Source organism: Centruroides sculpturatus, unplaced genomic scaffold, assembly GCF_000671375.1.
Source record: "Centruroides sculpturatus isolate CEXI.00-Female unplaced genomic scaffold, Cexi_2.0 scaffold84, whole genome shotgun sequence".
Lineage (NCBI taxonomy): Eukaryota > Metazoa > Arthropoda > Arachnida > Scorpiones > Buthidae > Centruroides > Centruroides sculpturatus.
In genome coordinates, this window is record NW_019384316.1 from 816,292 (window position 1) to 835,764 (window position 19,473).

Genomic DNA, 19,473 nt, shown 5'->3' on the forward strand with positions numbered 1-19,473 from the left:
CAGCTTTATGCCTCATAAAGTATTTTTCTGAGGCCTGTGTTATCAGGTAAATTACTGTACACTGTGTATTCATTAATTTTCATTTTCATGTAGTAAAGGCTCTATGCCTTCATAAAGGATATACTTTTCCTTTGTTTAAGGGTATTTGGGCAATTTATTCTCTGTTGTATTCTCAAGTAAACAATACATACAAGTACAGTACAGTATTTTCTGAGGAAACACTCATACTTATTTTTTTTAACCCCATTCCCGATAACCCGGCATTTTCACAAACTTGGCCACCCTTCAGTCCACATTAGGCCGAGTTTTCGAGACTCTATTGTATATTTTTTTCTATGAAGTCATTCTGTTTTTATATTTTTGAAGAAAAGTTAACTATAACTAATTATATAACATAAAATTGCAAAATTATTAATTCTGTATAATTGTTAGAATTTATTTAGTCACATAAAAGTTCCTTTATATATTTACTAGTCTAATTATTATTATTATTTTTTTATATAGTAATGTTTAGTAAATTGCATTTGCGTTAAGAATATTTTGTTTTTTAAAACACTATTATTATTATTATTATATTGATTTAAAGGGTCTTGAGATTTATATATATATAGTTTTCTGTGAATTTCAGTTTATAACCGAACAAACAATTTTACATTATTTTCTTACTACATAATATAATATTTTCTCTTAAAATATCATTGTAATTAGCAATAAATATATTTAAATTTACTTCATTGCTCAGATATTTTGATTATAAGAAAATTTTTTATTTGTATTTTTAAAAAAATTATTGTATCCTTATCTAAGTTCTGTTTATCTTTAAAATTCAATGTGATTGAATTAAAATATATTCCGATGCTGTTATTTTATGATATTTCGTATAGTAGTTTACTTTAATATAATGATTGATTAAAATAGAATAACCCCATAAAGACAATCTTGAGTTATAGCCATAAATACAATGATAAGAAGAAGAAAAAATACTTCTATATTTTATAAGGAAATTTAAGTAATTTATATATATATATTTTTTAATGTTTTTGATTATATTTTATGATTAGTGACTTTTTAAAAATTCTGTAAAGCAGTGCAACCTGTAAAATATCAATGTTTGCTCCTATGCAAGATCTGATAAAAATTTGGTTAATTTTATTTTTTTGTAATAAATAAACAAATTACAAGAGAAGTGTAAAAGAACAAAGTATATATTTATTAATTAATATAATTTTGGCACTAAACTTCACTAATTCAGATTTCATTAATGAAATAATAACAGTGAAAATTTCTTCTTTACACAGATCTTTACATAAAATCTTGACATGTTGAGAGTATTAGTTTTACTGTAGTGTAGTATATTTTACCATCATTCTAATTTTTTTACGACTCGTTGGTTAATAAAAAATACTCCATAAATTTTTGCAGTAGCATATATACTTTTTCTTCCCCTCATAATATAGTTATAATCAGGGCTGTGGAATCGCGTAAAAATCTACCGACTCCGACTTTTCCTTACCATCCGATTCCAACTCCGTTTTATATACATAACAAGTTGGTAAGTAAAAAGGGAGTTGGAGTCGGTGGATTTTTTGACGACTCCAGCCAAAACACCAAAACTCCACGACTCCGACTCCACAGCCCTGGTTATAATGCTCTTTTTTTTTTTTTTATATTATTCTAGAAGAATGATGCCCAAATTTTTTGATTTGCAGGCCAAATAGCCCGTAAGTCGCAGGTAGGTGGGCTAAAAAATATTTGTATACCGATTATACAAAAGGTAGACCTATTTCTATCATTTATAAGTGACGTGTCGGATATGTTTGTGGGCCGGATTTGGCCTGCGGGCCATAGGTCGGGCATGACTGTTCTAGAATTCAGTAACTTTTTTAATTAACTTCTAATTTTAACTAACGTAGACAACATGTGATTATTTTATGGCTATTAATATTTTTCTTCTGTATATTGGATGCTTTTTTTTTGCTACAAGATATTAAAATAGTAAGGTTTAATATCAATGAGATCAATTACTTTTTATTGCATTATTTAAATATATTTTTCCCATTTCAAAACACAAACAAAATTTCAATCTTTTTTTTCTTATTTGTAATTTCTTTAGTACTTTATTAAATGGGAAGTTTAATTTTATTGGAAACCTACTATATAATATCAGGAAATATTAAATAATTACGGTGATTATCAATAATTTATAATTCTAAAACATATTATCAAGCTTTCATTTTCAAATATCATTTAATCATACTTTATATTTTATCACAGCTTCATCACATTAGACTTGTAATTTCACAGAATAAGTCTTTATTTTGATAATATCTTCAATTTCTCGAGGACTCGTACTATTTTAAGGTTTTGATAAAAATTAATTTAATAATTTCTCTTGCAATTTATAGTTGCAAATTAATAGACTTACAACTACAGATGTTGTATTTAAATTGTTTAATTGTTGTAGTGTGGAAAATATCTTATATTGATATGTCATAATGATATTTCAAGAATGAATTTCATATTATTTGAATAATTTAACACAGAAATCTTATGATCCAGCAGAATACAGTAGAGCGTCGATTATCCGAATACCAATCAACCGAAACATCGGTTAACCGAAAGCGTTCCAGTCGGCAAATTCAAATTTCCGCTAGGGAAGTGGCATTGCAGCACTCTTTTCCTCCCTGCCAAACTGAACTGTAGGCTTAGTTTAATGTATTATATTATGTAAGGTATGTATTTGTGAGACGTGTGATACAAATTATATACAGTACGGTTTTGTTTGTAATATATTTTTTTGTAAATGATCAGTTATCCGAACAACCCCAGTCCCGAACTGTTTCTGATAATCGATGTTCTACTGTATTTATAACAAACCAATGTTTTTAGTCATCTTGAATGGCGAGATCAGGTTCTAGAACAATGTTCTTTTGGTTTTTTATTCTTTAAATATTTAAATTGAACATTTCTCATTAATAGTTGGTACCTTTCTTTTTTATTTTCTATTGTCTAATTTAATAGAAAAACTATACAAGAAAGAATACTTAGTAATCAACAATCATAAACCCAAATTAATTTTTAATATAGATCTTTGCACACTGAATATATAATTTTCTTTGAAAAAGAACTATAACAGATAAATACATATAATTTTATTATTTTATAATGTAATAAAAAATAAGATATATTGTAATAATGTGACATTTTATAATATTTAAAAATCACTATCGAAATATCTTTTCAGATTATTGTGGAAGTAATACTTGAGAAACAACTACAGTGTTTTGACAATCTCACACTTTCTCATTCTGGAAAGGCATTCTGGAAGGCAATTTCCATATGTCTCATTTGTTATGATAACTGAATTGAATATATTTATAATAATCAATTAAAAATTGTTTAAGAACGAATCATCATGTGTTCGTGAATGAAAAATGAAGAGACATTTGATTCATTCATATTACTTTTCAAAAAATACGAATAAAAATTTAATTCGTTGAACTTAAAACATTTATTATTGTGCTAATGAAGAAATGCTTTAAGGAATTTTGATCTGTGCCATTTTCGTTCTTGATCATCCATAAATATATTAAAATCTTGTGATCTTTCAAAGGAAAAAAGTATAATAACTAACTAATTTAAGGTATAACAATAGGTTGAACAACATTTATTACAGCAAATAGTATAAGAAAAACCTTCAAATTGAGAAGCAGCGGAATATAATTCAGATTATTTTTGCTATAAATATTTTAATGTATTGAATCAATAATTTTATATGGTTTATTTTCCTTATGCAATCGCTTGTTATCTAATGTAATGCAGCACAAGCATTAATACCTCATTTCCTTGATTCTAATGATGCTTATTTTTATCTATTTCTTACTTGTCCAAAATAGAGGTGTATGTTATAATTGATGATAGCTTAAGTCGTCATGAATATACTGTGTGGTGTTATGCACCAATAGTAGATGTTTTTGCTATATTGTTCAATAGTCATTTTATTTCAAATGAGCGTTGTTAGTAACAACAATTTAATTTAAACATTTTTAATATTTAAAATGCTTTCAAGATTATGAAAAATGATGATACAGCATTAAAAATTATTGAATATGCAGAACATGGAATTAAAACAGCCAAACATTACTTAATGCTTAAGAATCATCTAGCTGGGTATTAATTAATTTCTACAACAACACCTTATCTCGTTGAGAACCTATTTATTAACCTTAACAAACATTTTCAATCTGTTCTACAGGCCATCTTCAGGTTTTTAAAAAGCTGTGGAACGTCGATAACTGTTCAAAATTCTTTGAAATAATGAGTTAATATTAATGTTCGGCAATTTTATTTTCATTTTATTTATAAGTGTTTTTGAACTTATTACTTAATAAAACTTAATAAAGAATTGATTATTTGAAAATGTTTCCCCCATGAAAAAAAAAAACTCTTAAAATTCAAAATAATGGTCAAATTCTGACTGAAGCTACAAAATGTCTTCATTTTCTGTTGTTCAGTTTTGACACAGACATTTTATAGCTTCAATGTATTATTAGGTGTTCATACAAAAGGAAGCTTTCTAAATGACAGAATATACAAATGTTTCTTTTGTGTGTGCATGCTCCTGATGAGCTGAAAAGCTTGAAAGTACTTGTGGACTGATGTAAATACTATTAGAATCCCTAAAAAAGCAGGAAAAAATGGACTTTGATTTCTGGAAAAATGAGTTTTGAAGTCTGTACATAGTGGTGATTTGATATAATGTAGTTCTTGGGGTTTAAAAAAAATTAAACTACATTGTACATGAAGGTGTGTTATAATAAAGAACTCTTTCTACCATATATGTAATCAACACACGTCATATGGCAGCCACTGCTTATCAACTTACCATTTACCCTACTCAGATATTCCCAACCGTCCATTTTGTTCTAGCTTTGATAAATTCAGGCTGGACAATAAATTGGGATCCACAGGCTGTCTGTGTTATATTTAAGTCAGTATAATATTGAGTCATCAGTGTTTTTGTCACTTTTAATTTTAGGAAAATGAAAGTATAATAATTATCTAATATATCTATTAATAATTTAATCAATTTGCATACAAGCTTTTACATGGAGAAGGCTTACTTATTGTGCAGAAAAATAATTTGTTAATACTTTACCCAAGTTATATATCACAACTTGACTCTTTGCATAAGTCCTTTTCTTATATTAGTTACATTACGTAAAGTATACATAATTTATCTAAACTGGTATGAAATGTTTTCAATTTAAAATGAATAAATATAGTTTTAATTTATTGTATTGAATGTGCATTGGAAAAATTGAACCAATTAAAAAAATGGGGCATTGAACATCAGAATAAAGGAAAATTTGTTTTTATTAGAAAAGTAAATGAATAAATTAGACACATTTTGGTACCTCTAATGCTTTTTTGAACTTACTTTTAGCTTAAAAAAATTTAATACTTGCTTATTTCAAAACTTAGATCAAGAACATAATGACAATCATTATTAGATCTGGCACACCATCAATTTTAATATATAAGCAAATGAATATTCGATTTGAAGTAATCTCTAGGGAAGAACAAGCGAAATTTTGAAATGTTCTGTATTAAGTTGGATATAAAATATTTTAATAACAATTTCTCTTCAAAATAATAATTTATATATATAAATAATTTGATAAAAGTTGTTAAACAATAGATATTTTTAAATTCAGTTTGAAAAACCATCTTCTAAGATGCTATATGTGATTCTCAACCCTTTTTTTCGTCACGGTACACTTTTAATAATTAAAAAATTTGGTGGCACACACGGTTACTTTGGTAAGTACCGCAGGATGACCGGTGATGTCGTAACGGTGTTTTTTAAACGCAATTGGTTATTTAGGTAATGTTTTCTAAATGCCTCAGTAACACTGGTTACAATTTCCAAACGCACCCTAGGAAGGTAGAACCGATTGAGCTACTTGTCTGACATCGCTTACGTATAGGTATTCGCAGTGGCGGCACAGTGGTTGAGAATCACTGCTCTAAGAGAATGAATTTTATTTAGTCTTCTATATTTTGATTTGTTTGACATTCTCAGTTTTAATTTTGAATATTCTGATTTTTTTCAACATCCAGAGATGATCAAAAATTTAATAACATAAAATGTGGAAAATTAAAATAATTTATGGAAAATTATTAATAAATTTAGATATTTTAACATACAAAATATTCAGAAGAAAGAATAAATATTTTTGTAGTTCGAAACAGTTGTTTCAAAATCAGGATTTTATTAACGTAACGTGACTATGAAAACAACAACAAACATAAAATCAGTTTATTTACACTTGACTTTATTCTTTTTCTTACCTTTAAATTCATTTCTGTCTTGCATAATTATAATGTAATAGGTAAAAAGCACAATCTTAACATATACAATACATTACGCTTGCAGCTATCACTTATATCAGAATATCCCTTATCTGAATTAGTGAAGGTTTTATTAATTTGTTTAAACTATAATTATTTTTTTAAAATTGCACGTTTAAAATTCATTAATTTTAGCAAGAATTTAATAAAATTATATAGAAGTGTGTCTTTCTGTAATTTTTAATATAACTTTATTAAATATTTATGTAAGCTTATGTTTTATTATGCAGTTAACTCTTGATTATTCAGAGTAATAGAAAAGAAAAGAAAAAAAATAGAAAAAATTCATTCAACAACTATATTAAAAAGTATTAGTTGTGCTTCCATCATATTATAATAAACCATTTTGTCTTGTATATTAAAATGGACAGCTTGATGCACTCGTGAATTTTAGAATATAAATCTTCAGAGACTGATAAAATGATATTTAAGATGAAATTATTTTTAATCTGCTCAAGAACAAAGCAATACATAACAATCTTTTTTCCTTAAAAATTTAAATCAATGTACAGTATATGGCTGCATAATAAGGTATTTTATTACTACCACTAACGACAAAAACACACACACACAAAAATGCCACAACTAGAGTAATTCCAAAAGAAAACATGGACATTAACAAAACATAATAAACACCATCCTAAGTTTTCCAAAGAAAGGCCGACTCTTCCTTGTAAAGGAGGAGGATGATGCTTCGCAGATATTTTAAATCTTCACTACAAACAAATAGACATTGCAAGAGTTTTTCTACAGAAAACATCACAATTGCTCTTTCAGACAAAAAAAAAAAACAGTACACCATTAAACCTATTTTTCCATTGTGAGAATTATATTCTAAAATTTATGGGTCATGCCAATTACCCTGCATAACTTAGCATTGTATTTTAGAAAAAGCAGCAATTACCTCAGAGAAAATGTGTATGTATGTGTGCATATTAGTCTCCATATTACCACTCATATTCATAGATAGGTACTTGAATAATCTAGAGTTGACTATATATTTCCATTTGTAGGGAATATAAAACTTCAAATAAAACATATCACATTAATGTTATAGCATAGAGTTATCATCATTTAAACCTCAAATCAGTTTTAGTTTTTTTTTTAATTTAAAAGATTTAATGTAGAAAAATAAAACAATACAAATAATACAGAATACTTAATACAAACTGTGAATGAATGATTCTGTAAATGACTGTATTAAACACTTGTTTAAAGTCGTAAGGAAATTAATTTGAAATATTTTCATAGTGATCTAGTCGTTAGAGCTAAACGTTCGCATACGTCCTACTAAATATCAATAATTTTTCCTATGTAACATTTAACTTTATTTTATATGTATATTTTTATACCCGTATGAAAAATATAAAAAATAAATTGTACTTGTATGTGAAGTACTGTAATTCTTTATTGGATTATAGAGAATAAATGTGAATTTAATGATATACGAGCTCAAAATGTGACTATTATTATATTAATGTTTCAAATGGATAAATGTGAAACTTGTTTAGTTATTAAACAATGCTTAATGATTTCGAAAAATAACTTTGAATAATTATTTAAAATGTAGTTCTTTTTTTTTCCTTATGTAGAATACATAAAGTATTAACTGATATGAAGTATTGTATTTTTCAGAATTTAAGATGTTTTTAGAAATTTGGTGATTACAGTATATTTTCAAGATATTTGTGCTATTATATGTAAGATTTAAGAATTTATTTATTAATACAGTAGAGCCTCGAAAACTCGGCACTCGATAACCCGGCACTCCGGATAACTCGGCCACACCCTGGCAGGGCAAAAAAATCCTTAGATAATTAATTTTCATCATAGACAGCTTTATGCCTCATAAAGTATTTTTCTGAGGTCTGTCTTATCAGGTAAATTACTGTACACTGTGTATTCATTAATTTTCTTTTTCATGTAGTAAAGGCTCTATGCCTTCATAAAGTACGTACTTTTCTTTGTTTAAGGGTATTTGGGCAGTTTATTCTCTGTTGTATTCTCAAGCAAACAATACATACAAGTACAGTACAATATTTTCTGAGGAAACATACACATACTTATCCTTTTTTAACCCCATTCCCGATTCCCGGCATTTTCACAAACTCGGCCACCCTTCGGTCCACATTAGGCCGAGTTTTCGAGGCTCTACTGTAATACTAATTATGAGTTTATTGTATGAACTGTACTGTAAAGTGTATACTTTACAGTACAGAAATGATATGTCACTGTAGGATTATGACAATGTCCGAAGTTCTTTAGATTTTAAAATTCATCTGAAAGCTGCTGCTATTATGATTTTACTAGTAAACATGAATAAGTTTGGAGATTTTAATTAAATTATTCAAAGTATTAATCTTACACTCTGGAAAATATGATACTATTTGAGCAAATATATTTTAATATATTAGCTTTTGCTTTTATAGCATTTTTTTTTTCCTGTTTATGAAACAGTTATTAAGTTTAAAACATCATAAGTATTAATTAACTTTATAAGTTTCACTGTATTATTTTATCTTCTCTTTTATTAATAGTAATGGATATGAAATTATTAGATATTAATTCAGTTAAGTAAATATCATTTACATGTAAAATTTATTTATGTATTATCTAATTTACCATAGTTTGTTTATTATTATTATAAAGTATTAATGGATACATTATTAAATATGATTTATTTCTTACATTTACCAAGAGTTATTTGTCAATTTACACGTTCGAAATATATAAAATGTATCGGTTATAAAAGTGCCTCAAGAACAAAAGTCTAGGAATGGAATTTATGTTGTCGGTAGTATTTGAGATTTAGTTGTTGATAAATTGAAATTCAGTTGTATTCATATAAATGATGATGTAAATAAGATATAAATAAAGCAGTTCTTTTTTAAATTTAGCTACTTATTTATTTGAAAACTCTACATTTATACTTTGCTGAAAGAATATTCAGTAATAGATACATTTTATTTTAAAAATTAATGTCATTTGCCAGTTTATTAGCTAAAGAATTAAGGATTGCTTTATATGATGGAAATTGAAATACATTCACCTATAAATAGCCAAGTAAGAGAACTGTTTGCATTTATACAAGGTGAGTCAAAAGTCCTTTTGCATTCTTTTCATTCCAAAAGTATTAATTTTGTTTATGTAGTTAAATAGGAAGTCATGGATGACCTTTAATAATCATTTTCAAGATCACCCATGATATAGCTTCCTAATGAATAGAGGTAACATAAAAGTTCCAATGACAAAGAGCGCTGTGGCGATGGCAAACACCACCATCACCACGGCACCATTTAATTAGTCTAAAACCATTTTCCGCATTCAAATAAATACATTTAGGGCTGCATAATTTGCAACTTTAAATTTGTGTGGTTTAAAAGTGATATTTGAATTATTAAACATTATGAAATTTGTTATCTTATTAATTCATTTAAGCACTTATTTCTAGTTTCACTGTAATCTTTAATGTGCAGTATGCCTTGTGTATCAATTATTCTTAATGTAACAATAATTGTTACAATTGTAATTTGTAAATTGCTTTACTTATGACTTAAATATTAGGAAGCCAACATTATAAAAAGTTTTTTTATTGTTGATTATTTTGACTATCGCATTTCATTTTGTTACAGTACGGTAATTCACTTAATACAAAATTATATACATATTTATAATCATACAGGTAGGTCAAACACCCCAAGAATTATTCGAGAGGTGGTCTGTTTTTATTATGTCAGGCCCTGTCCCTCACAACCCCATTGTGGGCCTGGAAAAAATCCCTATTAGTGCCCACAAGGCGGAAGAGTAAAAAAAAGAAAAAAAAATTACTATTCATTTGTGTTCCACTTTATAGAGTCCGTGTTAAATTTTAACTTTTGTACACTTATATACTAATCGATATATCAAATAAGAGAATCGTTCAGAGAATAAATTGCTTTATAAATATTAATACAATAATATTTATATACCCTGAATACTTAGCAGGTATTGTTAAGTAGTAAGTACAGTATAGAGTTTTGTTTTTTTAACTCTCTCAGCCCTGTGGATAATAGGAGGGAATTTTTTTAGAAAGACCATTATGGGTTCGACCAGGCCCACAACGGAACGGCTGGATGGTGGGGGACGAGGCCAGTTATATCCAAACAGCCCACCCAGAAAAATTCCGGCCGTTTGGATTCCCAGAACAGTAAGTCGTCACCTTAACCATCCAGCCATATAAAGAGCTGCTAATAGAAGTAGATCTTTCAGAGACATCAGAACTCCTTTCTACTGAAATTCGACTATCGAAGCCATAGAGTTCAGGCTTTTATTGGATTTTCATTAAAAAGAATAATTTCTACATTGTATTTATAAGTACAGTAGACTCTGGATTTAATGTACAAAAACTCTGTCCTAAAGGACAAATTTATCAACACCTTTTATTTAAGAGCACGCTAAAAGATTGTGTCAACGAGTCAGTAGCCAGGTTGTGGCCGACGTTTTCATCTCTAAAACGTGAACGTCGAGCGCCGCTTACAAGGTAGCGGTGCTCGACGTTCAGCGTTCACGTTTTAGAGATGAAAACGTCGGCCGCAACCTCGCTAGTAAATATATATTACAGTAGACCCCCTATAACACGGGTTCCTATAATTACGATTCTTATAAGACGGCGAAAAAATTGCGACGGTATCCGTACAAACCTGGTAAAAAAACTCCTATAATTCGGTAAAACGTCATCGGGCAGCCGAAATACTTTCCGCCGTCCAGCGCCACACTACGGAGGGTTTAGGCAAGTAAGTTGTTTACTATCGTCTGTACAGTATGTAAATTAGGTACCGTAAGTCTAATACAGTACTGTACTTTTATACATTTCTTGTGAAAGAAACATTTCTTATTCAACGGCCATAAAAATTGTTTATATTAATGATGTCTCCAAAGTTCAACGAAGTTTCGCAGAAAAATAAATTATCAGAAATCGCCCGCCGTTTGGTGTGCTGCTCCGCGACGAAAACAAGCTTGAGCAATGGCGACGTCGAACGGTGCACACACTGTAAGTAATCCTACAATTTTTTGTTTATAGCGTAGTTTATACGGATTATTCCCAAAAAAATTATACATATTTTGGAAATGTTGAGTCGAATTAGTCTAGAATCGATTAATTTTATGGAAGAAAACCTTTCAAACAGCCGTAGTCCGTAAACTTCACACGTGTCGGGCTGTGATTGGAATGTGACTCGTACAAAATTGATTCATAAAGAACGGAACGTATCTACCGTGTTATAGAGGGGTCGACTGTAGATAATTCCTTGTTATATGAATTCCATGTTGTACGAGCCAGTTAGATTTTACAAATACGTGTGCCGGGCTGTGAACGGCTCACGTATTTGTAAAATCTAAGTGACTCGTACAACATGGAATTCGTATAACACGGAATTATCAAGTGTTATGGGGAGTCTACTGTATTCAACATACATAATAATATTTTATTCATACTTATACATTATAACATTTAATACATCCTGTACGCTTTAAATTCGTTATTATACATATTTTTAAAACAAATTTCCGTTCCTCTCTTGTAACGCTCTGTAAAGCTGCTGCACATATCCACTCCCAAAAATACTTAGCGAACATCCTCGATCTATCCCCTTTAAAGAATAATTCACATCACGGATACTGAACGTTACATTATTTTATTAATTACGTGTATAATGTAGAAAGCAGGGATATAGACAGTACGGTTCTCTATGTAACACGTCAGAAAAAATAATCATTCTGTTACCAAAGACCCTAGCATTATGTAATGTTTTTGTAAACATCCATACCCCCTTGACTTCATATTCACCCATTTGTGGCCAGCCCTTATAATTTTTTTATACAAAATACACAAGAAATAAACCACTTATTTATCTTTTATCTTTATTATTATAGTCTTTTCTTGACTAGTGATAATTATTTATAATCCTAATTATATGGCTTTAAACGATAGAAATTTTATAGTACTGTAAATTATCGATCGAACGAAGTGACAATAGGAATTTTTGGAACGTGCGTGACTAAAAATATTGGTGTCATACATTTAATGATTTTCATTACAAACACGTTGTTTTGCAATATAATTTGTAAAATACTAAATAAATAAATACTATATCTCTTCCTCCCTGTGGGCACTGAGAAGGCCTTTATGTCATATCCATTGCTGGTTAATCCAAGCCCACAATTGGGGCCCGACATATCCGCCATGAAAAATTTTTCGGGTCTCTAGAGCGGTAAGCTAACGCCTTAACCGCCTTGTTTTTTTATTTTTTATTATTTAGATGTTTAATAGTAAACATGTCGAAAGTTTTGACTTCCTATTATTTGAATCTATAGTTAAAATTTACAACTAGCAGCACGAAATTGTGTGTGGAGCTCATATAATACTGGATACATCGATGTAAACACACCAATCGAGAACATTGCATGCTTAACAATGTCATTTATCATCTCGATTTGTCTAGCATATCTCTTCTACTCAACAGGTAAGTCTGTGTGAGCTCATTTACGAAAACCTTTATTTATTAAACCAATTCTATTTTTATTTAGAGGGTTGCGAATGCGATTTTTGGAAATCTCTTAATCATTTATCGGAATTTTTATATGATATCAAGCTGTATTTACTTAAAGATGTAGAAGTCATTTATGTATTCGAAAAGAACTGCGGTAAGTTATTATATCAGATGATAATTACACTATTATAATAAATAGTAATAACATGGCATCATATTTTAGTTTTATACGATGCCATTAACAATTTACACGACAAGAACATGACCATAATGTATTTCGCATTACAAGACGGTGAGAAAATTCATCGACTATCTTCTAGTTTGTTGACTATGAATAAGCCTGCTACCCCTATCTACATTATGCTATTCCATTGTCCATTATCGTTCATTCCTATGGTAAAAATTTTGTAAAATTTTAATCATTACAAAGTATAGTCAACCCCCCTATAACACTGTTGATAATTCCGTTTTATATGAATTCCATGTTGTATGAGTCACTTAGATTTTACAAATACGTGTGCCAGGCTGTGAACGGCTCACGTATTTGTAAAATCTAAGTGACTCGTACAACATGGAATTCATATAAAACGGAATTATCAACAGTGTTATGGGGGGGTTCGACTGTAAGTATTTTATATTATTTATCAAGAATTTGTCATCATATCTAGATAAAAAGCTCAATTATTGCACTTCCTATGATACGTTGGTTACTGTTTCACACTGAAGATTATTCACAATACAATTGCAAAGTGGGAAAAATCTCTGTAAATAATGTAAGTTTATGTTTTTATATAAATAATAGAGAAGTTGAGGCAGAAGTTTTCATCTTTAAAACGTGAACGTCGAACGTCGAGCGCCGGTATCTTGTAAGCGGCGCTCGACGTTCGACGTTCACGTTTTAAAGACGAAAACTTCTGCCTCAACCTCTCTAATAAAATATTAAAAATAAAGCTAATTCTTTTTATTCTTTATAGTTTTCTGATGTTTACTTCATTAAAGGACCCGTAATTATGAATAGAAACTGCAACCGATTATATTTATTAGCCGAATGGTCTTATACCAAAGGAATGGATTCAAATTCTGTTGTAGGTCTGATGGATTCTACTAATGGAAGTTTTTTAATGGGTCAAACATTAACCGCTGCAACATTAAATGTAAGTTTTTCATAGATTTTTACTTTACTGTTTATAAAATCATTTAAAATATTATTGCAGATTGGATTGATGGGATAATTAATAGGCCATATGCCAAGGGGGAATGCCTTTCGGGACGACTTTCTAAGGGAAATTGGTCCCTAATTAGGTGTTATATACACGTGAAGAAAATACGAAAAACTTTACGTGGTCACCACGTTGATCAAACCGAATCCACAGTTGTAACTGCTCTGTATAACGTTTATTGTACGTTATACAGAGGTATTATTTAACGTTATTTTACGGTAAATATTTAATAATGTTAATGAAATAAATACGGAAGTTTGCAAATGTTTTAATGCTATATTGTATTGAAACTAGTGGGTAGAGTATCGAGTACGTGCCTGAGTTATACTCGAAAATAACAATACTGATCACTTCTTCGTGCTCACTGGGGAGGCATGCCTCCAGGATTACTGTATGGTATCTAAAAGGATGATATGTCTTTCAAAGTGGAAACATGTCCTTCATTTGGACTGGATAGAGAACAAATCCCTCCATTTTGACTTTAAAAATATCTTTTCTCTGTTTTACCATCAGTACACAGACGCCAAATAGTATATATTAGGCGTCATAATATTTATAACAGAAATATAAGTACATTAGAACTGTTCTTAGGCTTTTTTTAAAGCTCTTTCATCCCTGTGGGCACAAAGGAACTTTTTTTACAAGTCCATTACATCCAGGCTCATAGTGGTGCGGCCGGTGATTTGGATGGGGTCCGATATAGTATTTTTAGGCTTGGAGCCACCAGTGGCCCAATAGATAAAACCACTGAAATCGTGGGTTTGCGCTTTACCAATGGATTGGCCACATGGAGTTTTTCGGGTTTTCTTCATAAATATAGGCCACTTTCTTATAGAAAGTCCTCCTGAAAGGTTCTGTCATCCTTGGCAGATCAACATTGCCTTATCCCATTATAATCTTAGGATAGTTCTTATCGATAGTCTCATAAATATATATTTTTCAATAGGTGTATCCATTTTTTTCTAAAACGGAAAACTTTTTCATGAATAAAGAAAATTTTAGTGGAATTGATTTTCAAATGTTTCATGCACTTTCACAGCGATTTAAATTTAAGTAAGTATTTTGTGTATTATGATTTTTTTCCATTAAAGTTATTGTAATATTTATTATATCTTTCATAGTTACGAAGTTATATTAACACCAGATCGTCAGTGGGGTAGAAAAAACAATAACAGTTGGAGCGGAATGATAGGAATGGTGCATCAGCAGGTAAAATCATCTCGATAATTAATTCATTGACATACAAATTTTATATATTACACATTACGCGTAAAAACTTTTCCATAGAAAGCAGATGTTGCAATGACTGATCTTAGCATTACAGCTGAAAGAGAACAGGATATAGATTTTACTTATCCTTATTTTTTTGATCCTGTTTGTTTCGTTGTGAAATATCCTAAAGAAGTATCTACATCGATAGTTCTTTTGCAACCTCTTAAATTTGAAGTAAGTTCATATATAAGATTTAAAAATTGAAAAAAAAAAATCCGTTACTAAATACATATATACTATTGTTTGAAAAAGGTTTATCTAGCTTCAGTTTTCACTATAATAGTTATGTCTATTGCTATATACTTCGTCAGTTTATACGAATCACCTTTAAGAGGATGGTCTTTGCTTGATGCCATATGGTATCTTTATGGGGCAATGAGTTTTCAAGGTAATAACATACCATTTTTTTTTTTTTAAATAATTGCTTTAAAAAATTGTATTTATTTTAATTTCATTTAGGAGGCACGCTATTTATTCCATATTCTGACAGAATAAGAATTATGGTAGCTTCGTGGTGGATATGTTGCATGATTGTCATGACTGGTTACAGTGGAACACTAATATCTTATCTTAATGTTCCACTAATTAGAGATGGTATTGACACTGTTAAAGAATTATTAAATGCTGTTGAAAATGGAGAAATTAAAGCTGGAACCATTGATGGAACATCCATTCTTAATAATATTTTGGTAATAAAAAGATAAACTAAGATTGCGATCCGACAACGGATAAAATGTTTAATAGTTCAAAAAAAAACCTTTACAGATGGCTACTAAAGAGAAAAAGGAATTTTATATTCTGGGAAAGTATATATCAATTGATCCAGAAGGTACAATAACTAAAAACGTGGAAGAAGGTATGAAACGAGTGTATATTCATCAATACGCTTTGATATTTCCAAGAGGACCATTAGAACCCATTGCTGCAAGAATGGAAGACCAGTTCTTGTTCTCTGAAGATCATTTGTTTGTTACCTGCTATGCTATCGCCATGCCAAAAGGTTCTCCATTGAAGAAAATCTTCAGATTACCGTACGAATTCTTATACTAATTACTCAACTCTTGTTAAGTTATATATTGTTTAATTTTAATTACATTGTTTTTAGGATTCTTCGAATTATGGCGGGCGGTTTAATACAAAAATGGAACGAAGACTTAATTAATGCGAAACGAATCCTGGAATACAAAAGCACCGTTAATAACGATCGTCGAATGGAAGCCATGACATTAGAAGATTTGAGGGGTGCTTTGGCTCTTTTAGGAATTGGATTATTAATTTCTTTTATTATATTCTTAATAGAGATATTTATGAATCGCCTGTGCAATAATTCTAGATTTCAGAATTCTTTCTAAATCAAAAACTAAATATTTTAGATCTTGGTTAAATACATTATTAAGTAGTCTTGCATGTATGTGTAGTGACCATTACATAAAATACACTTTTATTTAAAAATCAACTTTAATTTTCCTATATTTTAAATGTTGCCCTATTGTATTGTTAACTACTGTATTAAGAAAGAAGCACACAATAAAATATTACATGTTATTTCAAAACATCATGCCGAGAAGGGGATTCATGACCCTTACCTGACTGGAAAAGGGGGGGTATTGAGAACCCGTTTTAAGATATAACCGTTCTAATGCTTTATTAATGTTTATTGATAAAGGATAAAGTTTTATAGCTGTAAATTCTTTAATTGTTTGTATACAATCAATACCGCCTATTGAAAGTCAATTAGTATTGCATAATTGTAAAACCCAATTAGTATGGAGTGAAGATAAAGAAACGAAATTTGGCAAGGTACCAAAGAGCAGTGAATCTTTCTTTGAATAAAGATTGACAAGGAGAAGAAACAGCTGACTAACCATCGATTTTGATACGCCTGCATATGATGAAACCATATTGAAAACAAGTAAATACTATGAGGGAAATGTGCACAATACATCCAATTCTATTTACTTATCTTGTGGATCTCTCCTGTACAAAGAACAAAGGGAACGTACGGAATGAACAACCTTAATTAATTGACCGAAAACGTTAGATGCTATAATAAAATAGACTGCATTTTAATGGTGTGTGTAAGGTTTATTTATTTATTCCTAAGTGCAGTTAGAGCAGATTGTAATGTTAAATTGTTCAATTTAAGGCTTTTTGTGCAAGAGAAAATGTACTTAATCTCTTATAAAGTAACACTCTTCGTGGTAAAAGTTGCTGAAAGGTCAAGAAAATCTCTTAAAATTTGTATTTTAGCATACAATTTATTTAACCTCACCAGTTTTATAGTAAAAAAAATAGAAAGGATGTTTGAGTATAATCATATTTCACTATTTTATATTGAAAATAATAATGTTTATTTAGAATACAGTAGACCCCCTATAACACTGTTGATAATTCCGTTTTATATGAATTCCGTGTTGTACGAGTCACTTAGATTTTACAAATACGTGTGCCGGGCTGTGAACGGCTCACGTATTTGTAAAATCTAAGTGACTCGTACAACACGGAATTCATATAAAACGGAATTATCAACAGTGTTGTGGGGGGTCTACTGTATTTGAATTTCTTTCCATAATTTCTATTGGTAAATTTTGAAAGAATAAATATTAATTTTGTGTACATTATATGCCAATAAAAATGTATTTTATCTGTGGAGATTCCTAAATTGGAATAAATATGGCCCGTAGAAGGGTAAAATAATTAAATCTCTGAATTATTTTACGTTTTAAAGATCCTTACATCACGTAGATATTTCATTATTTTTGAATGATATGCGTGTTTTATACGAATTCAAACCCAGATAAGAATTGAAACTTAGTATTGATTCTAAGTATAAAAATTAACAATAGGATAAATGAACAGACAATATACAAACACTCAATTAAATCAGCGAACCTGCTGAAGAATTTGCTAAGTCTCGCCAACTTGTTAATGACTGTCCCAAGGAATTCGTGGCAAGTCTCTAACAACTTATTATTAAGATTAAATTAATTAGCCTAATAAATGTGTCTATAATAAATTTGAGGGCTTATCACATCAGGGACTGACTGGAGCAAAATAGTCTAAATTTTTACAAAAATTAGATTTTAATTAAGCACAATCAAATTTTTAGTAGAATGCATTTCGGGCACAAAAACTCCTCATCAGCCTACATCCATCCATACAGTATAAACACAAGCATCTATCGAGACCACCTTAACATAAATAGCAATTCCAGACTAATACATTCTGGAATTACATTCATCTTTATATTAACGCAGTTATGAGTAATGGAAGATCTCACATGAAGATATATACTATACTTATCTTCAAGCACTGATCCACATTGTTTCTTCAAGCACTGATCCACAGTGTGGATCAGTGCTTGAAGAAAATAGCTTGGAGATCACATGAAGATATATACTATACTTATCTTCAAGCACTGATCCACATTGTGGATCAGTGCTTGAAGATAAGTATAGTATATATCTTCATGTGATCTCCAAGCTATTTTCTTCAAGCACTGATCCACACTGTGGATCAGTGCTTGAAGAAAATAGTCATGGAGGAGCAAGGGCAATAGGACAACACGATACTTCAGGAGGTGAAACACCCGGATTGAGCAGAGGAAAAGAATCACAAATACCAGGAGAAGAATTACCCAGTTATCTGAGCAACTTCGACTAAATCAACAATGTATACATCTTGCTTATAATATTTACAAAATGGTATTAGCTAGACGAAAAAATTCTCATCGTCAAGAGATATGTTGACGATATTATCATATTGTGGAAAGAAATACCAGACATCAAGGCTTTCGTCGACACAATGAATAATAACACGTATGGATTAACCATAGAAATAGAACAAGCGCACCAGACGAATATACACTTCCTAGATATTGACATCAAGGTAGAAGAGTCGGTAATTCACACGGCGGTGTACCGTAAGTTAGGAACAAAAGGCTTATACATACCAGTAGGGTCATGTGACCCACCTCAATATAAAGTGGCACCATTTAAGGCCCTAATTAAGAGAGCACACACACACACTCTTCTACCGAG

At 30.0% G+C, this 19,473-nt stretch overlaps 2 protein-coding genes across 2 annotated transcripts; both read left to right on the top strand.

The window, feature by feature from the left end:
- The first annotated feature begins 12,816 nt into the window (after window positions 1-12,816).
- Window positions 12,817-15,218, top strand: LOC111623352. The gene is made up of 6 exons (XM_023365903.1): window positions 12,817-12,914; window positions 12,979-13,095; window positions 13,165-13,337; window positions 13,610-13,714; window positions 13,916-14,095; window positions 15,108-15,218. Exons 1-6 carry the CDS (start codon window positions 12,866-12,868, stop codon window positions 15,216-15,218), a joined length of 735 nt encoding a protein of 244 aa, XP_023221671.1. The 5' UTR covers window positions 12,817-12,865.
- LOC111623256 (probable glutamate receptor) lies at window positions 15,205-17,800 on the top strand. Its single transcript, XM_023365783.1, has 7 exons — window positions 15,205-15,214; window positions 15,283-15,370; window positions 15,449-15,607; window positions 15,686-15,821; window positions 15,893-16,122; window positions 16,199-16,464; window positions 16,539-17,800. Exons 2-7 carry the CDS (start codon window positions 15,347-15,349, stop codon window positions 16,783-16,785), a joined length of 1,062 nt encoding a protein of 353 aa, XP_023221551.1. The 5' UTR covers window positions 15,205-15,214; window positions 15,283-15,346; the 3' UTR covers window positions 16,786-17,800.
- Window positions 17,801-19,473: the final 1,673 nt, after the last annotated feature.